The 25,965-nt window shown below is 39.4% G+C and overlaps 1 protein-coding gene across 5 annotated transcripts in view; it reads left to right on the top strand.

Annotated features, from left to right (window-relative positions):
• Positions 1-24,957, top strand: part of ZFPM2 (zinc finger protein, FOG family member 2) — a 457,466-nt gene extending 432,509 nt beyond the window's left edge. For 4 of the 5 annotated variants that reach the window (XM_036830619.1, XM_036830618.1, XM_036830620.1 and 1 more), the window contains 3 exons: positions 15,092-15,298; positions 18,609-18,833; positions 21,435-24,957. In XM_036830619.1, coding sequence (XP_036686514.1) covers positions 15,092-15,298; positions 18,609-18,833; positions 21,435-23,926 — 2,924 coding nt within the window. In that variant the 3' untranslated portion in view covers positions 23,927-24,957. Of the gene's footprint in view, positions 1-13,108; positions 13,133-15,091; positions 15,299-18,608; positions 18,834-21,434 lie in introns of those variants that run through there. The other variant, XM_036830622.1, reaches the window with a different exon arrangement.
• The last annotated feature ends 1,008 nt before the right edge of the window (positions 24,958-25,965 follow it).

Below are 25,965 nucleotides of genomic sequence, written 5' to 3'. Positions count from 1 at the left end.
TCACACACACACGCTCTATTTTATTTTTATAAGAGATAAATAGGCTGACACCAAGCATTGTACATGGATGACCACAACAAAAGCAACAATGATTGCAATTACCAAACATGAAACACACTCATACTATGTCATAATATTGACAAATAATATATTTTTGAAGAGAAAGTTAGAGTAACCATACTTTGAGAAAGCATGGAATGATGTTAGCCGTTCGGAGAGAGGTTTCCAGAAAAACACAGTGTGAAGGAATGTAACCCCTTTTCCTAGTTTCTTCCTTCCGTGGATGCATCTGGTCAGCACCTGAGGGACAGGATTTCTTCTAAGAACAAGGAGTTTTGGACCATTCGAACCCACTGTTATTGAAACCCATCTTCTGGCAGGAGACTTAAGGCAGAGCATCCCTAAGTGCTTGTGGCACTAGATCATGGAAGCCCTCCATCTGTGGTGCAGACAGAGGACCACAGATGCAGGGCCCCCCACCAGCTCCTTGGCACTTCTGCCCCTTCATCTACCTGGCCTTGCAGGGGCCTGTCAGCCCTGCAACACCCCTTCAGAGGAGTCTATACTTTTAAACTGACTCCCTGGAGAAGTTTAATGAGCCTCCTGGAATTAAAAAAAAAAAAAAAAAAAAGCAAAACAAAGAAGTGTAATGGAAATGGACAAGCTGAAAAAGGAATAGAAAGGTTCACTCCCAGGCTGGTGCTTCGGGGGCTTCCATCAGGAAACTGCGATGGATATTGCAGAGAGCCGTGGAAAAAGGAAAGAAAGAAATTAAAAACAGCCTCCTGTGATGAACTTGCATAATTTATTCCTCTGCAAAGCAGTAGGCACAATGTTTCATTTTCTTTCCCCTCCGCTCTTCTTTTCCCCCTCCACCTAATTTCTGAGCATTCCCAGGCTAGGCAAGCATGAAAATTAAGCATACCCAACACAGGAGTCATAATGAAAGTGTGGAACGCGCTCAGGTTATTCATAAACTTGCACGTTGTGTATTTTGGTGGAGATTTCCTCCCTTCTGCTCCTGATTGCTGATGAAGAATGGTGTTTTAATAGACAGATGGTAAAGACAATTACAGTTAGGGGCTCAGCTGGGAGTTACATCAGTTTATTGCAAATTATTAGTTGATAAATGCTTTTGTTTATAAGCAGAGTCTTAAGCAGCTTTGTAATCAGTTTATCAGCAGCAGGCGGAATCTTGACAGATCGCCTTTGGGGTGAAATGGCACCTCTGGGCTAGTCATTTAAAGTCATGATGGTCAGGCAGCCAGACAGTCTGATGGGCTCCCTCATGGCACCATGGCAAGCTCCTGCAAAACCGGGGCACAGCCCACCTTAGACTAGGGCACAAACCCCACGGATGCTGAAGAGACTCCGTGAGCAAACGTTTTCCTGTTGAAATCCCATAAAAGCATCGTATCTATTTGCCTGAACCTTAGATAGGATACCTGAGTTTCATGACCTTCAACACATTCGTTCAGCAGATTTTCCAGGCAGTGCTGAATGCCTTCTTATTCACAGGGCAGAACTTTCTGCACCTACACTTCAGCAGACATCTGGAACCGAGCACGGGGACACTGTTTACTTTTCTGAAAGGAGCTTCACGTGCCTCTTAAATGGGAAAGGAAAGTATCTCAGCGGAGACATTTTTCTTACAGAAAAAGATATAAGTTCTGTGGGGAGAATACACACCATGAGCCCAAAGAACTGGTGGGGGTCGGTTACAGGTTTGGGCCTGGGAAGGCCCTCTGAGATAGGAGGGGAGTTTAGAAAACGCACTGGTTTAACCGGGCTGGCTTTGATTTCCTTGTCTATAAAATGGGATGATAGTATTTCCTGTTTGTCACACAGATAACTCCTTGGGACTAATGAGGGTATTCATGTTTCTTTAGTCTGAGTTCTGCTCAGACCAATGTTATCTGTTGAATTTATGCTAAATAATACAGCATATAATATTTAAAATGACAATTTACAGATGCTGTTCTTAAGCTCGTTTACAAAATACTTGCCGAAAGAGGGTGCTTTCAATTTAGCATTTTTGCAATAAAGCATTATCAATATTTATTCGGTTTTTTGATTGCCGTGGGGACATAGTTTAAAAACCTGAGATGTTCAAAGATATATCCTGAAAAGATTCACTTGATCATAAGCCAATAAACAATTCATGTCTTTCTAATTTACTTTCACTCTAACAAAGTAAATTTTGAGCTTAATCAAAATAAAAATATTTACTATATTATATATATAAATGATCATATACAATAGCGCCTTAAAATAGTCATTTTTGTTTGCACCTACTATTAATTTATATGTTTTTATTTCCTGGTTTGCAAGCAAAACTTATCAAGCTAATTGGAAACTAACTCCTGAAGTCAGAAGCCAGGTTTCATAGCTGGAATTAGATATTCCATATCCTCTAAAATATTGACATAATCCAGGAAAGTCTTTGGAAATATGACTCCAGCTGATAAATTTTAAATCACATGTAACATATGTGTAAAAGCAAAATCTTTCTTCTCTTAATCTCAGAAATATGGTTAAGTATGTCTATTCATTTATCTCTCTGACTTCTTTCTAATTCTATCTGAGTTTCTCAATTAAGATCCTAAGATCATCAGAATAGAGTAAATCTTATTTAAACTGACCACATGGTTCAGTAAAGTTTGTAATTTTAATGTTGGGTTGGCATAAGCCTACTTAAAAATATTTGGGAGAAAAGCAGAGTGTGGAGTTTTATTCTCACGTCAACATTCAGCACACAGTATTCAGTTCCCAATTTTCCAGTTCTTAAGCAATTAAATGTTCTGTTGACATCAGAGGAAAGGCTGCCTACAGAAGAGATGGAGAATGAAAAGCCTTGATATCTTAAATTGTAAACTGTGATTTAACATAAAGAGCATAAAAAGTTGCTTTTTTGTTTTCTGTAATCAAGTTAATGAAGGATGAATAGTGCATTCGGCAAGTAATTCTGCCATGCGTCCATCCCTCTTGACTGGAAAAGGCAAAGAATGTTTTTTTTAAATCCATTCTCTTCTTTGGCCCAGAAACCAAAGGCACGCTCTAAAGTTGCTGGTCAAGTCTGATTTTTTTCCTCCTTCTCCCAGGAACTGCTAAGATGTTCTATAAAAAGATGTCAGGAAAGCCAGCATGGGAAAGTTAAATGCCCCAAAATGCCCTGCATTGCCTATAAGTACAAATGAAAAATGTTAAAGATTATTTAAAAACAGAAAAGACCTTTTGTAAAATGCTTTGATTTATTGCTGTGCATTGTGCAGATCTTGATCAATTATTCTCACTCTATTTTATTCAAAAACTGTTGTAAACTATGAGTTGGCATGTTGATGCATATGGAAAAAAAGCATTAATCAACTCTAAGTAAACAAGTGCAGAGATCTATCTAACAACTATGAAGTAGTTAATACATTTTTAAGCAATTTTATTCTAGAAAGGAGGTCTAAAAGAGTAGTGCTTAATTATCTGGACTCCTCTGTGCTGGGCTCCCTTTTGATTGTATTAATGAAGCAGCTGGCCCATTGTTTCCCTTTAATTCCTCTATTGTTTTAAGAATATGTCACAGCTCTTTATTCTTTTATCAGGTGCTGTGCAGGAGGAGCCACACAATACCTCATATTCCTACTGTATTTGCCAATGCACAAAGAAACCTCCACAGCGGTTTGCAAAGAAGGGGCACACATAATTTATAAGTTCTGTTCCTTGCACTACTCCACTGTCAAGAATTTCAACAGTATTGGATTGGAATTCATTATAAAATTGCTATTAAACAATGTGGCTACATATAGATATATGTACTGTGTGAACGTCCCCACCCTGAGATCTAGGTAGTAACACCTGCGATGTTGCAATGGGGCAATTATTTAGCTTTTAGGGAATTAGTCTGCCCAATCCCTTCCCAGTTGTGAAGAAACTAAATTTCATAAGTGGGCATGATGTTGGATTTTCAAATTATTTAGGTAAAAAAAGAAAAGAAGTTAATGACAGAAAAAGTAAGTATTCTTGTTTCCTCCAACTCCAGCAACAGTGTCTGTGTGTATGAGTGTGAGTGTGAGAGTGTGTGTGTGTGTGTGTGTGTGTGTGTGTTAAACAGCCCATTTGTTCCCCCAGAGAATGGCTTTCATTTACCTTAGTGTGCCTAAGAGATATCATGGTTTACTCTATAGACCAATATGTAATCTTTATTAATTGAACTCTGATCAATTGACCATCTTCTTCTTGTATTTTACACATGTGAAGGAAATAGGCTTTTAGATTAATGCAGAAATATCACTGTACATCTTAGGAAATCAAACTGCTGTAACAATTTAGTATATAACATTTTATGCCAAAGCTACTTAAAAATGCTTGTTCATTTATATGTAGTTAACTTTTCTCCAAATTTCCATGAAAATCACAAAAAAAAATCACCCATGGTAAAAAACTCAAAGGTCTGATTCACATAGACTTTCTCTTTTTACACACATGGCTTTTTTCTTTGTTTTTCCCCTGTCAAATGTCTGTATTTTTAGAGGCTGTTTTCATTGATTTTTTTCCCCCTAGTGTTCCCAGTCTAATAAAGAGAAGTAAGACTTAATGACTTAATGCTATGTAGTAAAAGTTACTAACTTCAACTTTTAAAATATCCTTAGAAAAGCCATTAGATAAATTAGTATTGAAAAACCACCTTATTTCCTTTTGTATTGTTAGGTGAGTGTGTATGGGTTTGGGTTTTTTTTGCTTTTTTTTTTGAGCTTAAACTTTCAAACTGGTATCCCTGTCTATTCGCTTGAGGCTCCTTATCCTTGTACATACTGAGGCAGAGTAATACAAAATCTAAATGTGATTTAATTGGTTCAATTTGCTGTATATCTTTATGCTAAGCTTAGGTCCGTATCTTGATGAGCCCAGATGTAGTTGTGCTCAAGGTTTACATCTTCACGTTGCTTGTATTTCCTTATTTTTACAAAGCAAGCGTCTATCAATCACACAGATAAATTAGAAAGAAACATGTATAGACGTAACACATGGAGAAGATTTTTCAGCGTGCTATGTAATTATTAACCTGATTTTTACCATTGTAAGGAAGCATGAATTGCAGATAGCATGGATGAAGTTAAATGCTTTTATACTGGATACATTTTGCTTATACAGAACTCTATAGGTATGGTCGAACAATATAATTGAAGCTTTGTCAGCTCCGTAACCTAGCAACAGATAATACTGTTAGGTTACTGAATTGCTCCTGGTTGACAAGGAGGGAGTATTTTTGTGTTTATCATGTTTGCTAATGATGGGATCCTTTCCAAAAGGCTTGTCTTAATCTTAATTAGAGTTTATCAGCAGAGGTCTGCATGACACTGTACAGACACTGATTTCATAAATAATAAAAAGTGCAAGTGAAAAATTTGGCAGGATGGGGAGATACTTAAGGCTACCGCTTCTAGTAAGGGGATCGTGAATTTCCAAAATATAATCAACTTTGAACTGTGACTTTATTCTTTATTATCAAAACTTGTAGTACACTTCACTGCAGTTTTGACAGCAATTATGAGAAAAATTTATAAGCTTCCTGTTAGGAACCCTATCTGTTTGTACAAGAACTTTGATCATAAACATTACTTAGAACAGCAAGCACATGTTTTTTCAAGAACGTCAAGGTCTTCGTAGTTATTACTTTCTATGGAACCTTGAATGTATTTGCCCTTTATGTGTGAAGGGAGTGGTGTGTGGGTGTGGAGCCTGGGGAGAGTGTGTTTGCAGCGCAAGAGGCAAAGAGAGAATCCTAAAATAACCTTTCCATTTGGTAGACTTGAGGAAGGTATCAGATAGCTGCTTCAGTGCCTGATGTCATTTGATAAAGACTTCATGCCCATGCAGTAGAAATGTGATTTTTTTTTTTTTTGCTCTGGTTTATACAATATGATCTTTCACAGTTTTTTGAAATGTTATTGCTCATTTCTAATAATAAGTCACACACCTTCAAAATAATAAAGAATTAAACATTGTAAAACCGAATACAATTCACAAATGTACTGAATTCCTAACTGGTGTATTCAGTTGAAGGACGATGCTAAGTCATTACATCCTTTACCCGCCTTTCTACACCTCTTCACTCATCATGCCCGCATTCCTCAAATATTATTCAAAGCTATTTTCAGTTGTCATTTTCTGAGTTTCGGAGTGGACATCTCTCTACTGAATTGTTTGAACAAGTCTATGAAATATTTGATTATCAAAAGAGACCTTTCTGTTCATAGAGTTTCACTCTCTCTACCCTATACAAACTACAGATAGTTTACCCTTACGCCAATGATCCTTAAATCTAGAGGCATATGAAGCCTTTCGGGGAGCTTCTAAAAAATAGTGAAGCCCAAACTTCACTCCCAGTGATTTTGATTTGATTGATCTGGGGTAGGACCCAGAAACCAGCATTGATTAATAGCTCCCAAGTGTGGGCTTCCCTGGTGGCGCAGTGGTTAAGAATCCGCCTGCCAATGCAGGGGACATGGGTTCGAGCCCTGGTCCGGGAAGATCCCACATGCCGCGGAGCACCTAAGCCCGTGCGCTACAACTACTGAGCCTGTGCTCTAGAGCCTGCGAGCCACAACTACTGAAGCCCGTGCGCCTAGAGCCCGTGCTCCGCAACAAGAGAAGCCACCGCGATGAGAAGCCTGCTCGCCGCAACTAGAGAAAGCTCGCTCACAGCAACGAAGACCCAACACAGCCAAAAATAAAATAAATTAATTTTAAAAAAAAGCTCCCAGGTGAATCTACTGTGCAGTCATGGTTATAAAGAATTGTGATGCCCTTTTAGTGTCCAGCTAAACTTGGGCAAATGCTACGTCCATATTTAATAGGTGTGGAACGTTTAGAATAGTACTTGGCACATAGTAAGTGCTTTCTAAGTGTAAGCTATTAGTCATGTTAGAAGATAACCTGGCATTACTTCCACACCATAAAGATTTACATTATTCTCCACATTGTGGCTGTGCGTTTTAAAGCTATGTCTTATCACTGTGTAAATCTTCTTAACACTGCTTCATAAAGTGAACCATACTGATGGAAAGAAATCAAAGATGACACAAACAGATGGAGAGATATACCATGTTCTTGGATTGGAAAAATCAATATTGTAAAAATGACTATAGCAATCTACAGATTCAATGCAATCCCTATCAAATTACCAATGGCATTTTTCACAGAACTAGAACAAAAAATTTTACAGTTTGCAGGGAAACACAAAAGACCTCGAATAGCAAAAGCAATCTTGAGAAAAAAAACAGAGCTGGAGGAATTAGGCTTCTTGACTTCAGACTATACTACAGGGCTACAGACATCAAGACAGTATGGTACTGGCACAAAAACAGAAATATAGATCAGTGGAACAGGATAGAAAGCCCAGAGATAAACCCACGCACCTCTGGTCACCTAATCTATGAAAGAGGAGGCCAGAATATACAATGGAGCAAAGACAGCCTCTTCAATAAGTGGTGCTGGGAAAACTGGACAGCTGCATGTCATTTCTGATTCAGAGAGATAGCAGTGCTAATTACTCAAACTGAGTAATCAAGGTAAGGTACCAAGGCAGTTACTTAGTGAACATCAGATGGCGCTGTGACTTGGGACACCGGGTTTTTCATTCAGAATCTAGAGCCAAATTGCTTTGTTCAAATCCCATCTCCCATATCTCCTTCTCTTCCTCCAAGTCCACTCTAGCTGTGTGATCTTGAACAGTTTATGTACACTTCCAGCTTCATGATCTCACAGTAAAACGGAACAAATAAAAGCCACCTCACTGCTTTCTTGGGAGATATTAAGATAATGGATGCAAAGCACTTAGCACAGTGTCAGTGCAGAGCAGATAGTAGGTGCTTAATAAATCTGAGGTTATTCCTATTATTAACATTTTGGTCATAGAAGCAAAAAAGTTGCTTACAACTTGATGATAATAATCTAGTGGTATCTAGTCTAAGGTTATATGATGTAGGTAAAGCAGTTCTCCAAGATCACACAGTAACCAATAATCAAGTCAGGACTAGAACTAAAGTTTCTCACCCACAAGGCAAACTCTTTCTAGTTCATCTTTCCACTGAGGACAAATAAATTTTCAAGGATTTGGGGTGTCAGCAATGCTTCGTTATTAGTATATAATCCCTTAGACAAAGATCATTTGCTCTTTAATTACTGTGCGAAGAAACTCATTCATTCAAATGAAAATAGTTAATGTGGTCAAAGAAAGTAAACTCCATCTCAGCGGCAGCTTCATTCCTCTAAAATCTTAGTGTTCAAGTATTACTTTGTTAAAGTAACTTCATTAGGAAAACTGAGAGAAGACCTCAACTGTTTTTTTTTTAAATCCATCTCATATGAAAAGCATTTAATAAAAGTTATATTCCTGTCCTTAGCTATAACTAAAAACTTGTACAAATATTCTAGTGAATGTTTTTTAGTGAAAAATAATAGTACTCTCATTTTTTTCCAACTTTTTAATTGTGGTGCGTGTATATATATATGTGTGTGTGTGTGTGTGTGTATAACAAAATGTATTATCTTAACCATTTTTAAGTATACAGTTCAGTGGCATTAAGTACATTAACATTATTGTGCAACCATTACCACCATCCATCTCCAGAACTCTTTCCATCTTGCAAAACTGAAACTCTATACCCATTAAACAATAACTCCCCACTCCCCCCTGCCCTTAGCCCCTGGCAACCACCATCCTACTTTCTGTCTCTGTGACTTTGAATACCCTGAGTACTTCATATAAGTGGAATCATACAGTATTTGTCTTTTTGTGACTGGCTTATTTCACTTATAATAGGGTCCTCAAAGTTCATCTATGTGGCAGCATTGTCAGAATTTCCTTTCTTTTTAAGGCTGTAAAATATTCCATTATATATCTCTCTCTCTATATATATATACACACACACACACACATATTCTATTGTGTATGTATATATACATATATATATTCCATTGTGTGTGTGTGTGTGTGTGTGTGTGTGTGTGTGTGTGTGTATACACCACATTTTGCTTAGCCATCCTTCTCTCAGTGGACAGTTGGGTTTCTTCCATGTTTTAGGTGTTTTTAATAATGCTGCTCTGAACATGGGTGTGCAAATATCTCTTTGAGACTCTGCTTTCAATTCTTTTGAGTATATACCCAGAAGTGGAATTGCTGGATCATAGGTAATTCTATTTTTAATTTTTTGAGGAACCGTCATGCTGTTTTCCAGAGTGACACTACCATTTTATACTCTCACCAGCAGTGCACAAGGGTTCTAACTTCTCTACATCCTTGCCAGTCCTTGTTTTCTCGTGGTTTTGTTTGTTTGTTTGGGGTTTGGGGTTTGTTTTCTTTGCGTGTTTTTGGTTTTGGGGGGGTGTTTCTTTTTTGATTTGTTTTTTGTTTTTTTTTTTTTGATAGTGGTGCTCTCATTTTAAAGCCAAATGTAATACCCTGTGATTTGTTTCCATTGAACATGAGGTCAATCAGTGAAGACACCAAAAAAGCTAAATATCAACATGATTTATCATTTTCATGCACTCAGATTGCTTCTTAATCAAGATGAATACTACTACCTTCCACTGAATTGTAAATTAGAGTTGGCTGTGTTTACCCTAGCTCTAAAAACGGTAGGGTAAGAAATTGGTTCTCCTATCTCCTCAGCCCCATGTAGATTGCTAGAAACTCTGTTTCTAACTGGTCAAGATCGGTATGTGATCCACAAATGATGCAGCCTTAATCATTTTTCCAAAATGAGTTAGCTCTCTCCAGTGAAGCATAGATACATGTGCTCATTGAATTTGTAGGTTTATGTTTTCTTTCTGGTGAGATTTCTTTTCTTCGACTTAGCAGGGCAGTGAGAAATGAGAAAAATAGCCCCAACCAGACCAAACCAAAAGGATAACGGTTAACAGTTATATAGCACTCACTACGGCAGGTGCTGTTCTTAAGCTTTCACACATATATTTGCTTATTTAATCCTCATGATAATACCATGAGCCCAATACTATTATCATCATCCCCATTTTCAAGGCTGAGGAAACTGATAGAATGCTTAGGTGATAAGTTCAAAGTCACACAGTTAGCAAGCGGCAGAGCCGAGATTTGCATCCCAGCAGTCTGGTGCCGGTGTACTTCCTCCAGATGGGATTACATCCTCACTAGCAGCCACATTTAGAATATTTTTTTTGAATCAGTATTTGAAACTATGTTATAACACTTGGGATATCTCTCCCTATAAATGACTCCCTCAAGTTGTATGCTCTAAATTCACATCAAAAGAACTCAGCCAAGCTGTCTCCAAGAACCAATCCTTGACTTTTATGGCACCATTCTCTTGGTTCCCCTCTAACCTTTCCAAGTATATGTTTCCTATGTCTTTAAATGATTGCATCTCCTCTACCCACATCTTAAATGTTGAGATTCTCCAAGTTTCAATCTTTGTTCTTTCTCTTTTCATGCTGTAGTCTTCCTGCATTACCACATCAGCAAAGCAAAGAGCTTCCACAGCTATTTAGAATGTGTTGATGACTTCCGAAATATTTTTTTTTCTCCAGCCTTATTCTCCTCCAAGGTCCAACTGCCTCCTGGATACACCCACCAAAAAACCTCTCAGGTGCCTCAGACTCTACATTTTCAAAGCCAAATTCAGCACTCCCATGCATATACATACACATACATAAAACACACATGCACACTTGGGCTTTGGAGTTGGACAGACAGAAGTCTAAATCATGATTCCGCCAGTGATTCTGCTATGTGTATAGCTTTGGGCACGTTAGCTAACTTCTCCAAGACTCAATTTCCTCAACTCTTAAATGAGGAAACTATCACTCACCTCACAGAATGATTGATAGGATTAAAATAGATGAAATACATAAACCCCCTAGCCTATCGGGCCCAAAGAAATTATTCCTAATTAATACCAATTATCCATTATTGTCTGTATAATACCGCTTGGTAATATACCAGCTCTACTGCCTTGTTAATGGAACTACCGTCAGCTGGTTTTGCAAACCAGAAACCTCTGTGTCACTTTCAAGAGTTTCTTTTACCCATCTCAGGAAATCACCCCAGTCCTCTGTCAGCTATGTCTCTTGAATCTGGCTCTTTTCACCCCTACAATTTACACTTCTCACAACTGAACTAGTACAACAGTCTCCTAATAGCCCTCGAGATAACATTTCCTACCCCTTCAGTTTACTCTCCTCAAGACCCTGAGATCTATATTCTGGCAGGGGGTGGGGGGGGAAGCTCAGATCATTCATTCACTCAAATAAATATATACCATCTCTCCACCATGAGCCAGACACAACTGTTTTCATGTTACATCAAAACTCTCACCCTGCTCTAAACTTTCTGTGGGAGGAAGCCCTGATTTGTAGTGCTTGACAGTTTCTGACAGCAAATTCTACAACTCTCACCATAGCTGATTTCAAGTGACCAACGTGACATCAGCCAGCACACAGAATTCCTGACAACTGAACACTCTGCCCTGTGATCCAGAACAGGCTGGCTCTGGCACACCACTGCCCATAATCCACCTCTTTCTCCCTCAGACCCCAAGCTCCAGGTTTGCTGGCCTCCGAGGGCCAGGCAGGCTCTTCCATAATCCTGCATTCACACGTATGCTCCTCTATCTGCCAGTAATGATGTACCTGCCAGGTCCTCCCTACACATACTTCTGCTATTTTACTTCTACTCTTCTTGAGTCAATAAAAATGTCACATTGGATGGCTTGTCTGACTCCCCCAAGAAGTCTCAGTTACTCACCCCTCTCACATTTCTTTAGGACTAGGGGATGGCACCACCGTGTGGTATTATAATTTGTCTGTTTATATGTGTGCATTCAGGTTGTATGTGAAGTTGTGCATGAAACCATAGCATGCAGCCTGGCACACAGTGGAGAGTTCAATGAATAGCTGATGAATGAACGACTTGAAAAACTAAACCCTAAGACAATTGGCTTCTTCATCAAACCTGCACAGTACATTTTCAGTCTGATTCAGCCTTTTAAAAGGATATGCTCTGATGAAACTATAAAATGAGATAAAATGATAAAGATGATAAAATATGAAGCATTACTGAGTACATCTGAAAACAGATATGTGTTACCACTGCCAGGCTGCTTAATAATGTAGAAAAATCATTTTTTGCTTACTTCATTATTTATTTATTTAAAAAAATAAATTTATTTATTTATTTATTTTTGGCTGCGTTGGGTCTTCGTTGCTGTGCACGGGCTTTCTCTAGTTGCAGAGAGCGGGGGCTACTCTTCGTTGCGGTGCGTGGGCTTCTCATTGCAGTGGCTTCTCTTGTTGCGGAGCACAGGCTCTAGGCGCGCGGGCTTCAGTAGTTGTGGCTCGCCGGCCCTAGAGTGCAGGCTCAGTAGTTGTGGCATGTGGGCTTAGTTGTTCCATGGCATGTGGGATCTTCCCAGACCAGGGCTCAAACCCGTGTCCCCTGCATTGGCAGGCGGATTCTTAACCACTGTGCCGCCACGGAAGCCCATTTTTTACTTACTTTAATTTGCACTTAATATTTTGTGAATTTTATTTATTGATTGAATCTTTTTGGCTCAAAGTCTGAGCACAAGTATTCGGAGTCATCCTGCTGTTGAGCTCACTGCTGTGATAAAGATTAGCCGAGTGCTACCTTCCCTAAAATATCGATTTCTCCTGGGTACCTAAATTCAAAACTTTCCTTTTGTAAAACATAGCCATAGCTGGATTTACGAACAATGTAAGTTTATCAAAAATGGAAAACTATTACCAGTAATATAAGTTATTCAGTTCAACACTGAAATCCAGTGACTCTAAAAAACCAGGCGAGGAACTAAACCTGAATTGCAGTGCCTGCCTCTGCCCTTCCCACCTCTCTATTACACAGGCTCACTTAATAAACCGTGTCCCAGAGCAAAGATAAGGTGCAAATGATTACCTTGTCTACAGCTGTAAGTAGTTTGGATGTGTATGCACATCAGAGAAGGCCGAGCAGCCAAATGCAGAAGGCTTCCGGGGGGAAGAAACATCACCAGCAGAAATAGCAGCACTTAGCACTTTTCAATACTCATCAGATTCCACGATGATGCCGCTTAGCTTCTATATTTGTAAAGAAGTCATCAATGCCAAGGTGAATCTGTTTTTCAACTTTGGGGAACTTGTATGCTTTCAGATATATTAAAGTGAAAGTGAAAAAAGGTTGTTTTCTAGTCTTTTAGTATATTTGTGTTTTCCTTGGAAACTTTCATGTAAATTTGAGGTCTGTAATTTTAGCTTTATTTTTTCACAGACATGTACTGTCACGGATGGTGTCTTGTTTGCTTACCTTTGAAATTTAATCAGCTGGTTTAATTAACTGGCCGAGGTTTCTCTAAAACGATGTCCTGAATCTTCCAGGCAACTCTGCTCTATCATATGCTGTTGTTATCTTTTCCACCAGCGTTTTACCACAAGTTGTTTAAAAACTATGATCTCTTTCAGGGTGGAAAAAAATGAAGTGCAGCTGAAAAGGCAGTTATGCTGAAAGATAAACAGAGCAATATTACTTATCAGAATGGGTACAATTTTTGCTTGCTTAATGAGTACAATATATAGCCTTGCAGTATATACACAATGAGGAAAAAAAGCTTTATAACATATCAAGTATGCCATATTACTTTAGGCATAACTGTACAGGATGCATATCTAGGCCTGAGAGTGTAGATAATGAAATATAAGTGCTTTGCCTGTCTAAACATGTTAAATAAATGAGCATTCACTATCGCATTCCAATACATTAGAAGATGTACTTGCATAGTTAATTTTCTTTTTAATGCACCACACGTGATCATTTGAAGCACCAAGCCAGAGTCTATCTTAGTGTTTGAAGAGAGGGTTCTTTTCATTTAAACAAATCTTTATTTAAATAAGCCTTTCTGAAAAGGCTCTTTGGCATATCTCCTTTTCAGGAAGTTCAATCAGGGTAAAAGGAGATAAAGAAGCTGCATTATAAGAAATATTATATAAGTAAAGATCACTCAGTGCTCACCACCGCCCCCCCTCAAAAAAAATGGCAGCAGACTTATAAGGAGAGTAAAGCTAACTGAAATTTCACTTTAATTTTCTAAATTTTAGGAACTTTGTTTACTTGCTTTGTAGTTTTAGGTATCATTCATATATATGTACACACACACTTATATATATATATATTCCCCAGTATCTGGGGAAAAGAGAGAAAAAGAAATAACTTCTTACTTCCATAAGGTACAGAAAGAGTACATAAAGAGTAACTTCAAAGCCTCACCTGAAATAAATTTTGTGGTTGTATCCCTACCATGCTTGTTCTTAGGCAGTATAACATGTAATAACGTGGTTAATGATTAAGTCAAGCGCTGGAAGGCAAACAGTTGACAAAACTCTCTACAGATTATGTCTATACTTGGTTCTTAGTCTTCTACTGTTGGTCACTGAACAGTTCATTTGATGCAAGGAATACAATTTTCCACATAGGCAGGTACGAAAATTAATAAAGGGAAACAGCACAAAAATGGAGTAGGGAAGTCAGAAAGGGGAGCTGGCATGTACTACTTGACTTCAGTATAGATCCCAACAGGAAGAGATGGACTTTGCATCTCCATCAGGAAGTGACACTACTTAATACCTCTCAGCTGAAGGAAGAAAGCATTTCTCCTCGTCTGACAGCAGCTCAGCCAATGAGAGAATGTAACAACTCAGCCAATGAAAAGCCACTATATTTGGAACTTTCAATTTCCTCCAATGAGCTTTTTGTTTATAATGGCCCCACCCAACCTCCCCTTCTCTATAAGAGTTTCCTCTCCTTTGTTTCACCAGACTTTCCCGTGGTTGACCATAGCTGCCTGTCCCAAATTGCAGTTCCTTGCTATTAAACTTGTGTCGCTGGTAAAATAACTGGCAGTTTTATTGTTTTAAGTTAACAAAGGGAAGAGGAGGACAGCCGTTGTCTTGATCAAACACTCCACCCCAGTAGAAACTGATGTGAAAAACATGAGAAGGTCCTATTGACATCAATCCAATGTACAGCAGGCTAGAGCATTCTATGTCAATTCTTTTTCTTTTTTCTTCTTAATAGGGGGTCAGCTTTGGTGCACGACTACGAAGGCCATCTCTGAGGGTGAAGAGCTAATTGCCTTTGTGGTGGATTTTGACTCAAGGCTACAAGCTGCCAGTCAGATGACTCTTACAGAAGGGATGTACCCGGCGCGCCTGCTGGACTCAATTCAGCTGCTCCCTCAGCAAGCTGCCATGGCTTCTATTTTGCCTACAGCTATTGTCAATAGTAAGTGCTGAGTGCAATAGCCCCGTACAATAGCTTTGTAGTGGTGATGGGTATTTATGGGAGAGAAAAAAATAATGTCTACTGACAGGCAACCAGGGACAGACTTTTTCTCCAGTGTTATGATTTTATTTTATATTCTCTCCAACTTTAAATATGTGTGTGTGTGTGTGTGTGTGTGTGTGTGTGTGTGTTCGCTTCTCGTGGGAGTATAAAAATAATAACTTAAGTTCATTCATTTCAGTTTGGATTCCTGAATGTCACACAGAAAAATCTGACATTCTAAACTAAACAACATTCAAGACTATTTAGCTATAAGAGATCCAACAGCTTTCATTGATGCTCCTATGGTAGAATAATTTTGGTATTAACAGCCATAGAGTTAAAACATAAAATAAGAAAAAGGACACAAAATCAAATTTGATTAGATACACTAATGAAGGGGAAATGTAGTCTGGATAAATCAAGACATCAGCTAATGGAAAAAAAATAAATAAATAAAGAGAAGAGAAAGAAAAATACAATCTTAGAATACTTTATATGGAGAATTTTAAAATGTGCCCTGGCAAATATACCTTTGTGATTATAGTTTGTTAAAAGGACTATTGAACTTAGTTTGTATTTTCTTGAAATAAAATCAGTGATCTAGGAGTCCCAAGATCAGAATTCTAGACTCTGCTCTGCTTTTATCTAGCTCTGTGAGAAAACGTGAGTACATCTTAAGAGGAGAATAGCTTCTAAAGCCAGTGGCAAGTGAAACATTGCATTGAATCCAAAATGTCCTTGAAAATCCCTGAGACTTTGAATGATGCAGAAGTCTAGAGACTACAATCATGTCTTGATATTATGTATGTGTACATATATATATACATATATATTCAACAGTAATTATGTTCTTGCTGTAACAGCATCCTTTAGAATGAAGAACTTCTCAGGTGTATCTGGAATTACTCTGCATCCAACCAGTGGATTCAGTGTACACAATCCAAGCTACTATTTTTGAATTTCCTTAATGTAAATGTAGTTATTTTGTTTACTGAATCTTTAGTTTGATTTGGATAGTGAGGAACTTGAAATAACATGGACCCAACTTGAAACTGAGGCAAAATGATTTTGTTACCACATATTCTAGGAGTATCTTATATTATTGTGACGTTCCAGTGTATGAATGTTAATTCTAATTATATTTGAAGGAATACTCTGTTTGCTTTCTATAGCAAGATAACTATTAATCCCAAATATATCACCATAGATGCATACAGGCTTTGTTCTCATTCTTAAATTAGTTAATCAGTTAAAGTCATCCTGAAAAATAAACCCTTTACTATACACTGGGCCCTCTGAAAAGTATAAGTGTAACTAAAACTTGGGTGGGAGGGGCTAAATAATAAACAGTAGTAGTATATAATTTTGTGATTAAATTGTATTTTAAAATTCTGTATTGTACCTGCTGTCCTTACTTCTCATTCGCTAGAATTTGGTCCTTAATTTTCTCCTTCTCTCCTTCAACAGGATCTCCTGAGCCAACTCCTTCACTATCATGTGTTCCACCACTCACTATACATTAACAGTTTATAAATCACCAGTCCAGCTGTTTCTGGCGAGTTTCAGACCTCTCTTGCCATCTTTGCAATGTTCCTCTCTCTTTCTCACAGAAATATCCACTCCCACATATCTAATGTGACCATATGCCCCAGTGTGCCTGGATTAGTCCCAGTTTACAGTGTTATCTGCCATCCCTCTGATCAGAGGCACTACAAAAGTGCCAAGTTTGCACAATACAGTGTCAGATTTAGTCACTCTATATGTGCCCCAGCCTGAATTCATCACCCGTCTGTCTTCTATTCCCTGTAGAGATGAATGAAAACATCACTTAACACAGAAATGCTAACAAGAAGTCTAGGCACCAAGGAGAAACCTTACCTTCTGCTCTAACATCTAATTGCAAAATAGTGGTCATCACTTCCAGTCAGTTCTGCTTCCTCAATATAACTTTTCTTCTCTCTGTCCCCCCTTCCACTGAGGCATTATGGAAGAGTGTTTACACCAGGGTTTTCCAGTCCCAGTTCACCCAGTTGTATGATCATGGCAAGTTACTCAGCCTCACATTCTTCACCTATTAATGAATGAGGGGAAAACACAGAGAAATTTTCCATGAATTAATACATGAGAAATACATATCATACATATTATAGCATGACTTAACAAATAGTACATGACTAGTAGCTACAACTTAAATTCTGTCATATTTCACTTAGATTACTGCAGTTGTCTCCTACCAGTCGGAAGTCTTCCTTCCAAATTCACTACCTTCAAAACTCAACTCCACTGTTAGGATTATATCATAGCCGATTCTGTCAGTCTATTGCTTGAAATGATTCAGTAATTTTCCATAATCATTGAGACAGAAATCTAAACTTAAAAAAGCTGACAGGGCCTTTGGTAGTCTGTCCCTGACTTCTACAACCTCATCTCTCCCAGCCCCTTGCCTGAGATCACAGAAGAGCCTCCCAGCCTCCACCCGGTCCCTCTCGCAGGCTCCCATAGCTGATCCCTTGATTAGGAGGACACAATCCTCTTCTCCACCTGATTAGCTTAATTGCATCCTTCACAACGCAGCTAAGGCATGTCATCATCTTCCCTCTAAATCCTTCTCCGACTTCATCCTCCCTCCAGTTCTCTCCCCAGCCTAGTGTCTCTTTTCCATGTCCGAAGCCCCCGTCAGACACCTCCATCACTGTGTGTGGTGATCACATTCTAATGTAATGAACTAACCACTTGTTAACCAGCCCCAGGAGACCTAAGCTCCTTAACAGCTGTTTGGTCTCTCATTTTGTTTTACACCCAACTCAGCATAGATCTGGCACTAAGGAGGTACTCTGTAATTAATTTATTAAATGGACCAATGATGTCAGGTGTTGGCATCAAGGCTAACTTTAGTTCAGCCATTAGATCCCTTACCTTTTAATCAAGCAGATAAACCAATTCACATTGCTATTTATAAATGCCTATTTTTCTAAACTATAAATACAATATAAACAATTTAGGATTAATCTCTTTTGCTTTATGTTGGGATTCTCCTAGAGTACCACTTTCTAAAGAGTCTGTGGGAAGGTAAATGGCATTAAGTGGAACATTTCTTTAAAAATAGTCCTGTACTGTGGAACAACACCCAAGACTGCACTAGCCACTGTCTGATTGCCTAATTCATAACCTGGAGCAGACTCTGAGAAAAACTGAACCAAATGCTGCTTTACCCATGATTGGCTCCAAGTGGGCAGCAGCTAACGTGTCCCTGCGTTTCTGCCTGCAGAGGATATATTCCCTTGCAAGTCCTGTGGCATCTGGTATCGGAGTGAGCGGAATCTGCAAGCCCATTTGATGTACTATTGCAGTGGGAGACAAAGAGAAGCTGCTCCAGTGTCAGAGGAAAACGAAGACAGCACTCCTCAGATTTCCAGTATGTGCCCCTTCCCACAATGCACCAAGAGCTTTTCAAATGCCCGAGCTCTAGAAATGCACCTGAACTCACACAGTGGTGAGTGCCTCTCTTGTTTCTTCTTCTACTCCAGGAGACCCTATTCTTTCTCTACATATATACGTACATTCGTACATCTCTATCTATAAAATCAAAATTAAACTTGCTGGACCAGCTGGTTATTATCTTTTGTCATGTACAAGTATACTCTATTCAAAGGACTTGGATCTGAATTCTTTTCTAACAACTTACAGTGCTCAGTTTACAGGCTAAATCATTCTAGTTTTTTCTCAACTAAAGTAATTAGGCTGAAAAACAGGTTTCTATTTTTTTTTTTTTAAGCCTGCTCTTAAGAGCAAGGTGGCAACTATTCCCATTTATTTTGGAATTGTATGCCCAATTGTTGTCAGTATCATACATAGTATTCTAATTCCTCTATTTTAAAAACAATTGAAATGAATCAAATGTACAGAATTATATTAATTTTAGATATTTCTTTGAACATTCTTGGATAGGGCAAACCAAGGTTTGGGAATCATAGTTATTCAGCACCTAGAATATGAAACTTGTAAGTCACCTCTGGGTGACTTCCTTTGCTGTTTTTGCTTGGGTTGAATAATTAAAAATGGAAATAGGTGCTCAGTTTAAAAAAACTAACTCCAACCTCCAGTGCTCTAGTACAGTGCAAGCTTTTGTCTTTGCACTTATAAAAATAAGCCATTTCCTTTCTACTTATTCTCTTCCCTCTCCCTACAAAGAGCTGTCTTTATGTAGGTGATGAAGCAGGGGAAGCAGAAACAGGTTGGTTGTCTCACGTGGTGAGTGTAAAGTCACGCACAAAACAAAAATAGAGATAGAGGGATCTTCGCAGCTCAATAGGAAAATGAGTATTGGATTAGCCAAGGAGAAAAGGAGACAAATAGAAGAAGTCCCCTTTTATCTCTATCTCTCTGCCATATTTTCATCTTATAAATATAAAAGATAATTCTCATTAAGTCTAGAGGGCAGAGAGGCAGAACCAAGCCTGATTTAACCATATGCCAACAAATGGGAACAAGAGTTGACCTTAGTAAGTAAAAGTATCCAGATCCTGATTCCAATTCATAGGGGAAGAGGTCCCCCCGACCAAGTAATTCTTCAGACACCAACTGAGTGTCTTGCAATGCAACTCCACTCAATTCTGACACTATGCAGAGAGAGCATTAAATTCCCCAGATTAAGGGGTCAGTCCTACAAGAGTGACTCCCCCACCGCCACCCCAATTCAGACTTCAGTCTTTTGTGCTTCTGACCAGTCGGCTATAAATCAGAGGTTGCCAAGACACCCCCTTAGTTTGACTGCTTTGCTAGAGTGTCTCCCAGAACTCAGAAACCCATTTGTTCACCAGATACTGGTTTATTATAAAAGGATATAACTCAGGAACAGCCAGATGAATGAGATGCATAGGGCTAGGTTTGGGGAACGGGCAAGGTGCTTCCAAGTGCTCTCAGAGCCTGCCACTCTCCCCAAATCTCCACATTTTTACCAACTGGGATGCTCTCTGAACTCTGTTTTTTGGGAGGCTTTATGGAGGCTTCATTACATAGACAGGATTGATTAAGTTATTGGCCATTGACAATTGAACTTAATCTCTAGCCCCTCTTCCCAGAAGTGGAGGAGGGGAAGAATGAAAGTTCCAACCCCTGTAATCACAAGGTTGCTTCTCCTAACAACCACCCATCCTTAGGTTACCTAAGGGCTTTCCAAAAGTCACCTCAATAACATAACAAAGACACCTTTATCACTCTTATCACAGGAAATTCCAAGAGTTTTAGAAGCTGTGAGCTGGGAACCAAGGATAAAGACCAAATACATATGAGAAATAGATTTTACTCATCAGAATGACCAAATACATATTCCTTGTAAATCACAATATTGCACTGAGGCTTACCCACCAGTCAGTGGTGATATTCAAAATATTTAATAGCTGACTAAAAACAGGCCATGATCAATCAGCATGGATGTCGGTCCAAAATGACTACATTAGTGTACTGGTACCAATATCAGCCCTGGATAGAGATAAACCATGTTCAGCAAAACCAATGAATAAAGTTCTAACTTTGTACCAAAGATAAATAAGTAGGTTATTAATTACTTTAGAAAATGGTTTCTATTTGGATTCTTTTGAATAAAGACCTAATCTGGTGCACTAAATGCACTAGGATTTATTTGATTTGCACATAGGTTATCACTATCAACTCTAACTAATGCCTGCTTCTTCCTAATGTAGAGCATAGTGCTGTGGTAAGAAGGTTATTGGATTAGAAATTATAAAATCTGAAGTTTAGTCATGGCTCCATCACTGAATAGCTTTATAACCATAATCAATTCCTTTAGCCTCCTTGCATGTGTTTCCCGACCTGTAAAACTGAAACAGTGATGCCTATCCCACTACAATGCAATAATATTCATGAAAGTGCTTTGGAAACCATAAAGGGCTGTTATTATCATCATATATGGTGAAGGATGTCACAAGAAAAAAGTTACTATCACAAATAAGATTCCGAAGGATTTCAGTTCGTTTCTGCTGTGTTGAACACATGAGGTCATTAGTAACGGTTCATATCATTAGAAAACCAATATGTGTGGTTCTCAGTATTCTGATTTTGTATGTTCCTCCAGGAGTGAAAATGGAAGAATTCCTCCCCCCTGGTGCTAGTCTAAAATGCACCGTCTGTAGCTACACTGCTGATTCTGTGATCAACTTTCACCAACACCTGTTCTCCCATCTCACTCAAGCTGCCTTCCGATGCAATCACTGCCACTTCGGCTTCCAGACTCAGAGGGAGTTATTGCAGCACCAGGAGCTCCATGTCCCTGGCAGCAAACTGCCCAGAGAAAGTGACATGGAACACTCTCCAAGTGGAACCGAAGACAGCTTACAGCCAGCCGCAGACTTGCTGACCAGAAGTGAACTCCCCCAGAGCCAAAAGGCCATGCAGACTAAAGATGCGAGCTCTGACACGGAGCTGGACAAGTGTGAGAAAAAGACTCAGCTCTTTCTCACTAACCAGAGACCCGAAATTCAGTCTGCAACAAATAAACAAAGCTTTTCTTACACGAAAATAAAGTCTGAGCCCTCTAGCCCAAGACTCGCCTCATCTCCAGTTCAGCCTAATATTGGGCCTTCTTTCCCCGTGGGACCCTTTCTATCTCAGTTTGCTTTTCCCCAAGATATCACCATGGTCCCTCAAGCTTCAGAGATCTTAGCCAAGATGTCTGAACTGGTACATCGGCGACTGAGGCACGGAAGTAGTAGCTACCCTCCCGTCATTTACAGCCCCTTGATGCCCAAAGGGGCTACCTGTTTTGAGTGTAACATAACATTCAATAATTTGGATAATTATCTAGTGCACAAAAAACATTACTGCAGCAGCCGATGGCAGCAGATGGCCAAGTCCCCAGAGTTCCCTGGTGTTTCGGAAAAGATACCTGAGGCCGTGAGTCCCAACACTGGCCAAACCTCCATAAACCTTCTCAATCCAGCCGCTCATTCTGCTGACACTGAGAATCCACTTCTTCAAACACCCTGCATCAATTCTTCCACTGTTTTAGATTTAATTGGACCAAATGGGAAGGGCCACGACAAGGACTTTTCCGTTCAAGCTAAGAAGCTCTCCACCCCCAACAACAATGACGATAAAATTAATGGAAAACCTGTTGATGTGAAAAATCCCAGCCTCCCCTTAGTGGATGGGGAAAGTGACCCAAATAAGACTACCTGTGAAGCTTGCAACATTACTTTCAGCCGGCACGAAACCTACATGGTCCACAAACAGTATTACTGTGCTACGCGCCACGACCCTCCGCTCAAGAGGTCAGCTTCCAACAAAGTGCCTGCAGTGCAGAGAACCATGCGTACGCGCAAGCGCAGGAAGATGTATGAGATGTGTCTTCCTGAACAGGAGCAAAGGCCTCCGCTAGTCCAACAGCGATTTCTCGACGTAGGCAACCTCAGCAGTCCTTGTACCTCCACTCAAGAACCCACGGAAGGGCTGGGAGAGTGCTACCATCCGAGATGTGATATCTTTCCCGGAATTGTCTCAAAGCACTTGGAAACGTCCCTCACGATTAACAAGTGTGTTCCGGTTTCCAAATGTGACACTACTCATTCCAGTGTTTCCTGCCTAGAGATGGACGTGCCCATAGATCTCAGCAAAAAGTGTTTATCCCAGTCTGAGCGGACGACTGCCTCTCCCAAAAGGCTGCTGGACTACCACGAGTGCACTGTGTGCAAGATCAGTTTCAACAAGGTAGAAAACTACCTGGCCCACAAGCAGAATTTCTGCCCGGTCACTGCACATCAGCGGAACGACCTGGCTCCGCTCGACAGCAAAGTGTTTCCGAATCCAGAAAGCGAACGAAACAGCCCCGATGTCAGCTATGAAAGAAGCATCATAAAATGTGAGAAAAATGGGAACCTGAAGCAGCCTTCCCCCAACGGAAACTTATTTTCCTCCCACTTAGCAACTCTGCAGGGCCTGAAAGTCTTCAGTGAAGCCGCTCAGCTCATTGCGACAAAAGAAGAAAACAAACATTTGTTTCTTCCACAATGCCTGTACCCTGGAGCAATAAAGAAGGCAAAAGGAGCCGACCAGCTCTCTCCTTATTATGGAATAAAGCCAACTGATTATATTTCTGGTTCTCTTGTCATCCATAACGCTGACGTGGACCAAAGCACAAACGCGGAAAATGAATCTCCCAAAAGCCAGGCTTCTTCCAATGGGTGCGCTGTGCCGAAGAAAGATTCCCTGCCGTTGTTGCCCAAAAACCGAGGCATGGTCATAGTGAATGGTGGACTGAAGCAAGACGAGCGCCCTGCCGCCAACCCACAGCAAGAGAACATTGCCCAGAATCCTCAACATGAAGACGGCCGCAAATCTCCCTCCTGGATCTCGGAGAACCCGTTAGCCACGAACGAGAACGTCTCCCCAGGAATTCCCTCCACAGAGGACCAGTTGTCTAGTATAGCTAAAGGTGTGAATGGCTCCACCCAGGCTCCAACCAGTGGGAAATATTGCCGGCTGTGTGACATCCAATTCAACAACCTCTCAAACTTTATAACTCACAAGAAGTTTTATTGCTCATCACATGCAGCAGAACATGTCAAATGAAATCACAAAATAAATAAACATCACTCACCTTTGGTACCAGTGTTTAGTATGTTGTTCTACCCAGTACAGAAAAAAAGAAAAAAAGAAAAAAAAAAAAAAGCTGTTTGAATTACATCTGGGCAATCAGGAGACAATTCATTATGGCTGAGTTGAAGACTTAAGGTGTAATTTCATTACAGTCCATTAGTAAAGTGTATTATTGGTGCCATTTTCAAAAAAAAATTAATTTATTTTACCAGCAGTATTCATAGCTGTGGTTATGTTATTTTTTATTTAAAAACTTTATATTAAAGTCATTTGTAATGTTATTGTATAGTTATTGTGTAGCATATATGGTTTGCACTGTATAGTAGCTTTTAAAGAAAATAGTCACAAACAATACAGAAAAGCATTTTAGAAATAGCTTCCAAAGCACTTGTGTATCTTGATTTCTTCTTATATGCTGTTGCAGATATATGTATATGCTAAAATATAACTTGCAAAGATGTTCTAAATACACGTGCTATAAGTTCGCCTTAAGATTTCAATTCTTGGATAATCAGGCTCCGTTTGCACTTTATATTTTAGCAGATACAGTCTCTTAGTAACTAGGCTTTGCATTTGTATGTAGCCGTACGTTTCTGTCCATTTTCTTAATCTTAAACATGTATGTTAAATGAAGATGGCAATTTTTTTCTTGTATAGTACTTGTATTTTCTTTCGCTGATGCAGCTCTGTCTCAATTTTTAAACTTTGCTGTTAAATGCAATACTTTATAAGAATGAACAAAATTACTGGAAGCAGTATTGTAAGTAATGAGGTAGTATTAATCGGTTTTATCTTTTGAAAGGCACAGTCTAAATCGAAACCCTAAACTCAATGCTGCAAGTATGAATTTAATTCATATATAAGATCTATTTAAATATAAGAGTAGCAATACTGCACCTGGTGATCACAAAGATAATGTTCTACTTCTGATAGAAATAATTTCTCAACAAATGTTGTTACTATGCATGTATATGGATGGAATAAAATTCCAGATTGTTGGAGAAGTTTGGCATACTTTTTTTTTTAAATACAAGGGAAACCCTATATACCCGTTCTTTGTAACAAGAATAGGTTCAAAACAGTACTGGATAGCTGTAGTAACATGATGACAAAACAGTTAATATAACTTATTTTATTAAAATGAACCGGAAACTCCAGGCTCTGGAACTAGAAAGGTTCTTCATTATTAATATGTAAAATAAGCACTATTTCTCTGTTCTCTACCCACCCCCAACTGTAGCACACAAAAAAGAACAATTTCATGAATGTCTGAAAGGCTTACAAAGTCTACCATAAGAATTGGCACCAAAGATGGTCAAGTGCACCCAACTTTTATTTTTTATTTTATTTTCTTTAATTTTTATGTATTTATTTATTTATTTTTGGTTGCATTGGGTCTTCGTTGCTGCGCGCGGGCTTTCTCTAGTTGCATTGAGTGGGCGCTACTCTTCGTTGTGGTGCGCGGTCTTTTCATTGCGGTGGCTTCTCTTGTTGCGGAGCACAGGCTCTAGGTGAGTGGGCTCAGTAGTTGTGGCTTGAGGGTTCTAGAGCGCAGGCTTAGCAGTTGTGGCACACGGTCCCAGTTGCTCTGCGACATGTGGCATCTTCCCGGACCAGGGAATTGAACCCATGTCCCCTGCATTGGCAGGCTGACTCCCAACCACTGCGCCACCAGAGAAGTCCCGCAGCCAACTTTTAGATGGAGTTTACCAGAGAGAGGTTTGCATTTTGAGGAGCAGCGAAGTGGTATGGTAAAGTGACTCTGATGAGTAAAGATGCACAAACTTCATGCTGGCAATTTGTAAAAGACAGTAGTTTTCACACATCTCATTTGTTCATTCTGAGGGTTTGCATGTTGAGGGAGAGTGGAGAGCAGATAATGTTGGTTAGATCATGGAGGATCTAATGAGCCACCCAGAGATGTTGACATGTGATTCAGTAGTCAAGATGGCACCTGTTGCCCATCAAGACAGATGCAGTCTACTGCAGTTTGAGAAACGCCCCCGATCTGG

The sequence above is a fragment of the Balaenoptera musculus genome, chromosome 17, assembly GCF_009873245.2.
Source record: "Balaenoptera musculus isolate JJ_BM4_2016_0621 chromosome 17, mBalMus1.pri.v3, whole genome shotgun sequence".
Taxonomy (NCBI): Eukaryota; Metazoa; Chordata; class Mammalia; order Artiodactyla; family Balaenopteridae; genus Balaenoptera; species Balaenoptera musculus.
This window is presented reverse-complemented; position numbering and strand designations above follow the sequence as displayed.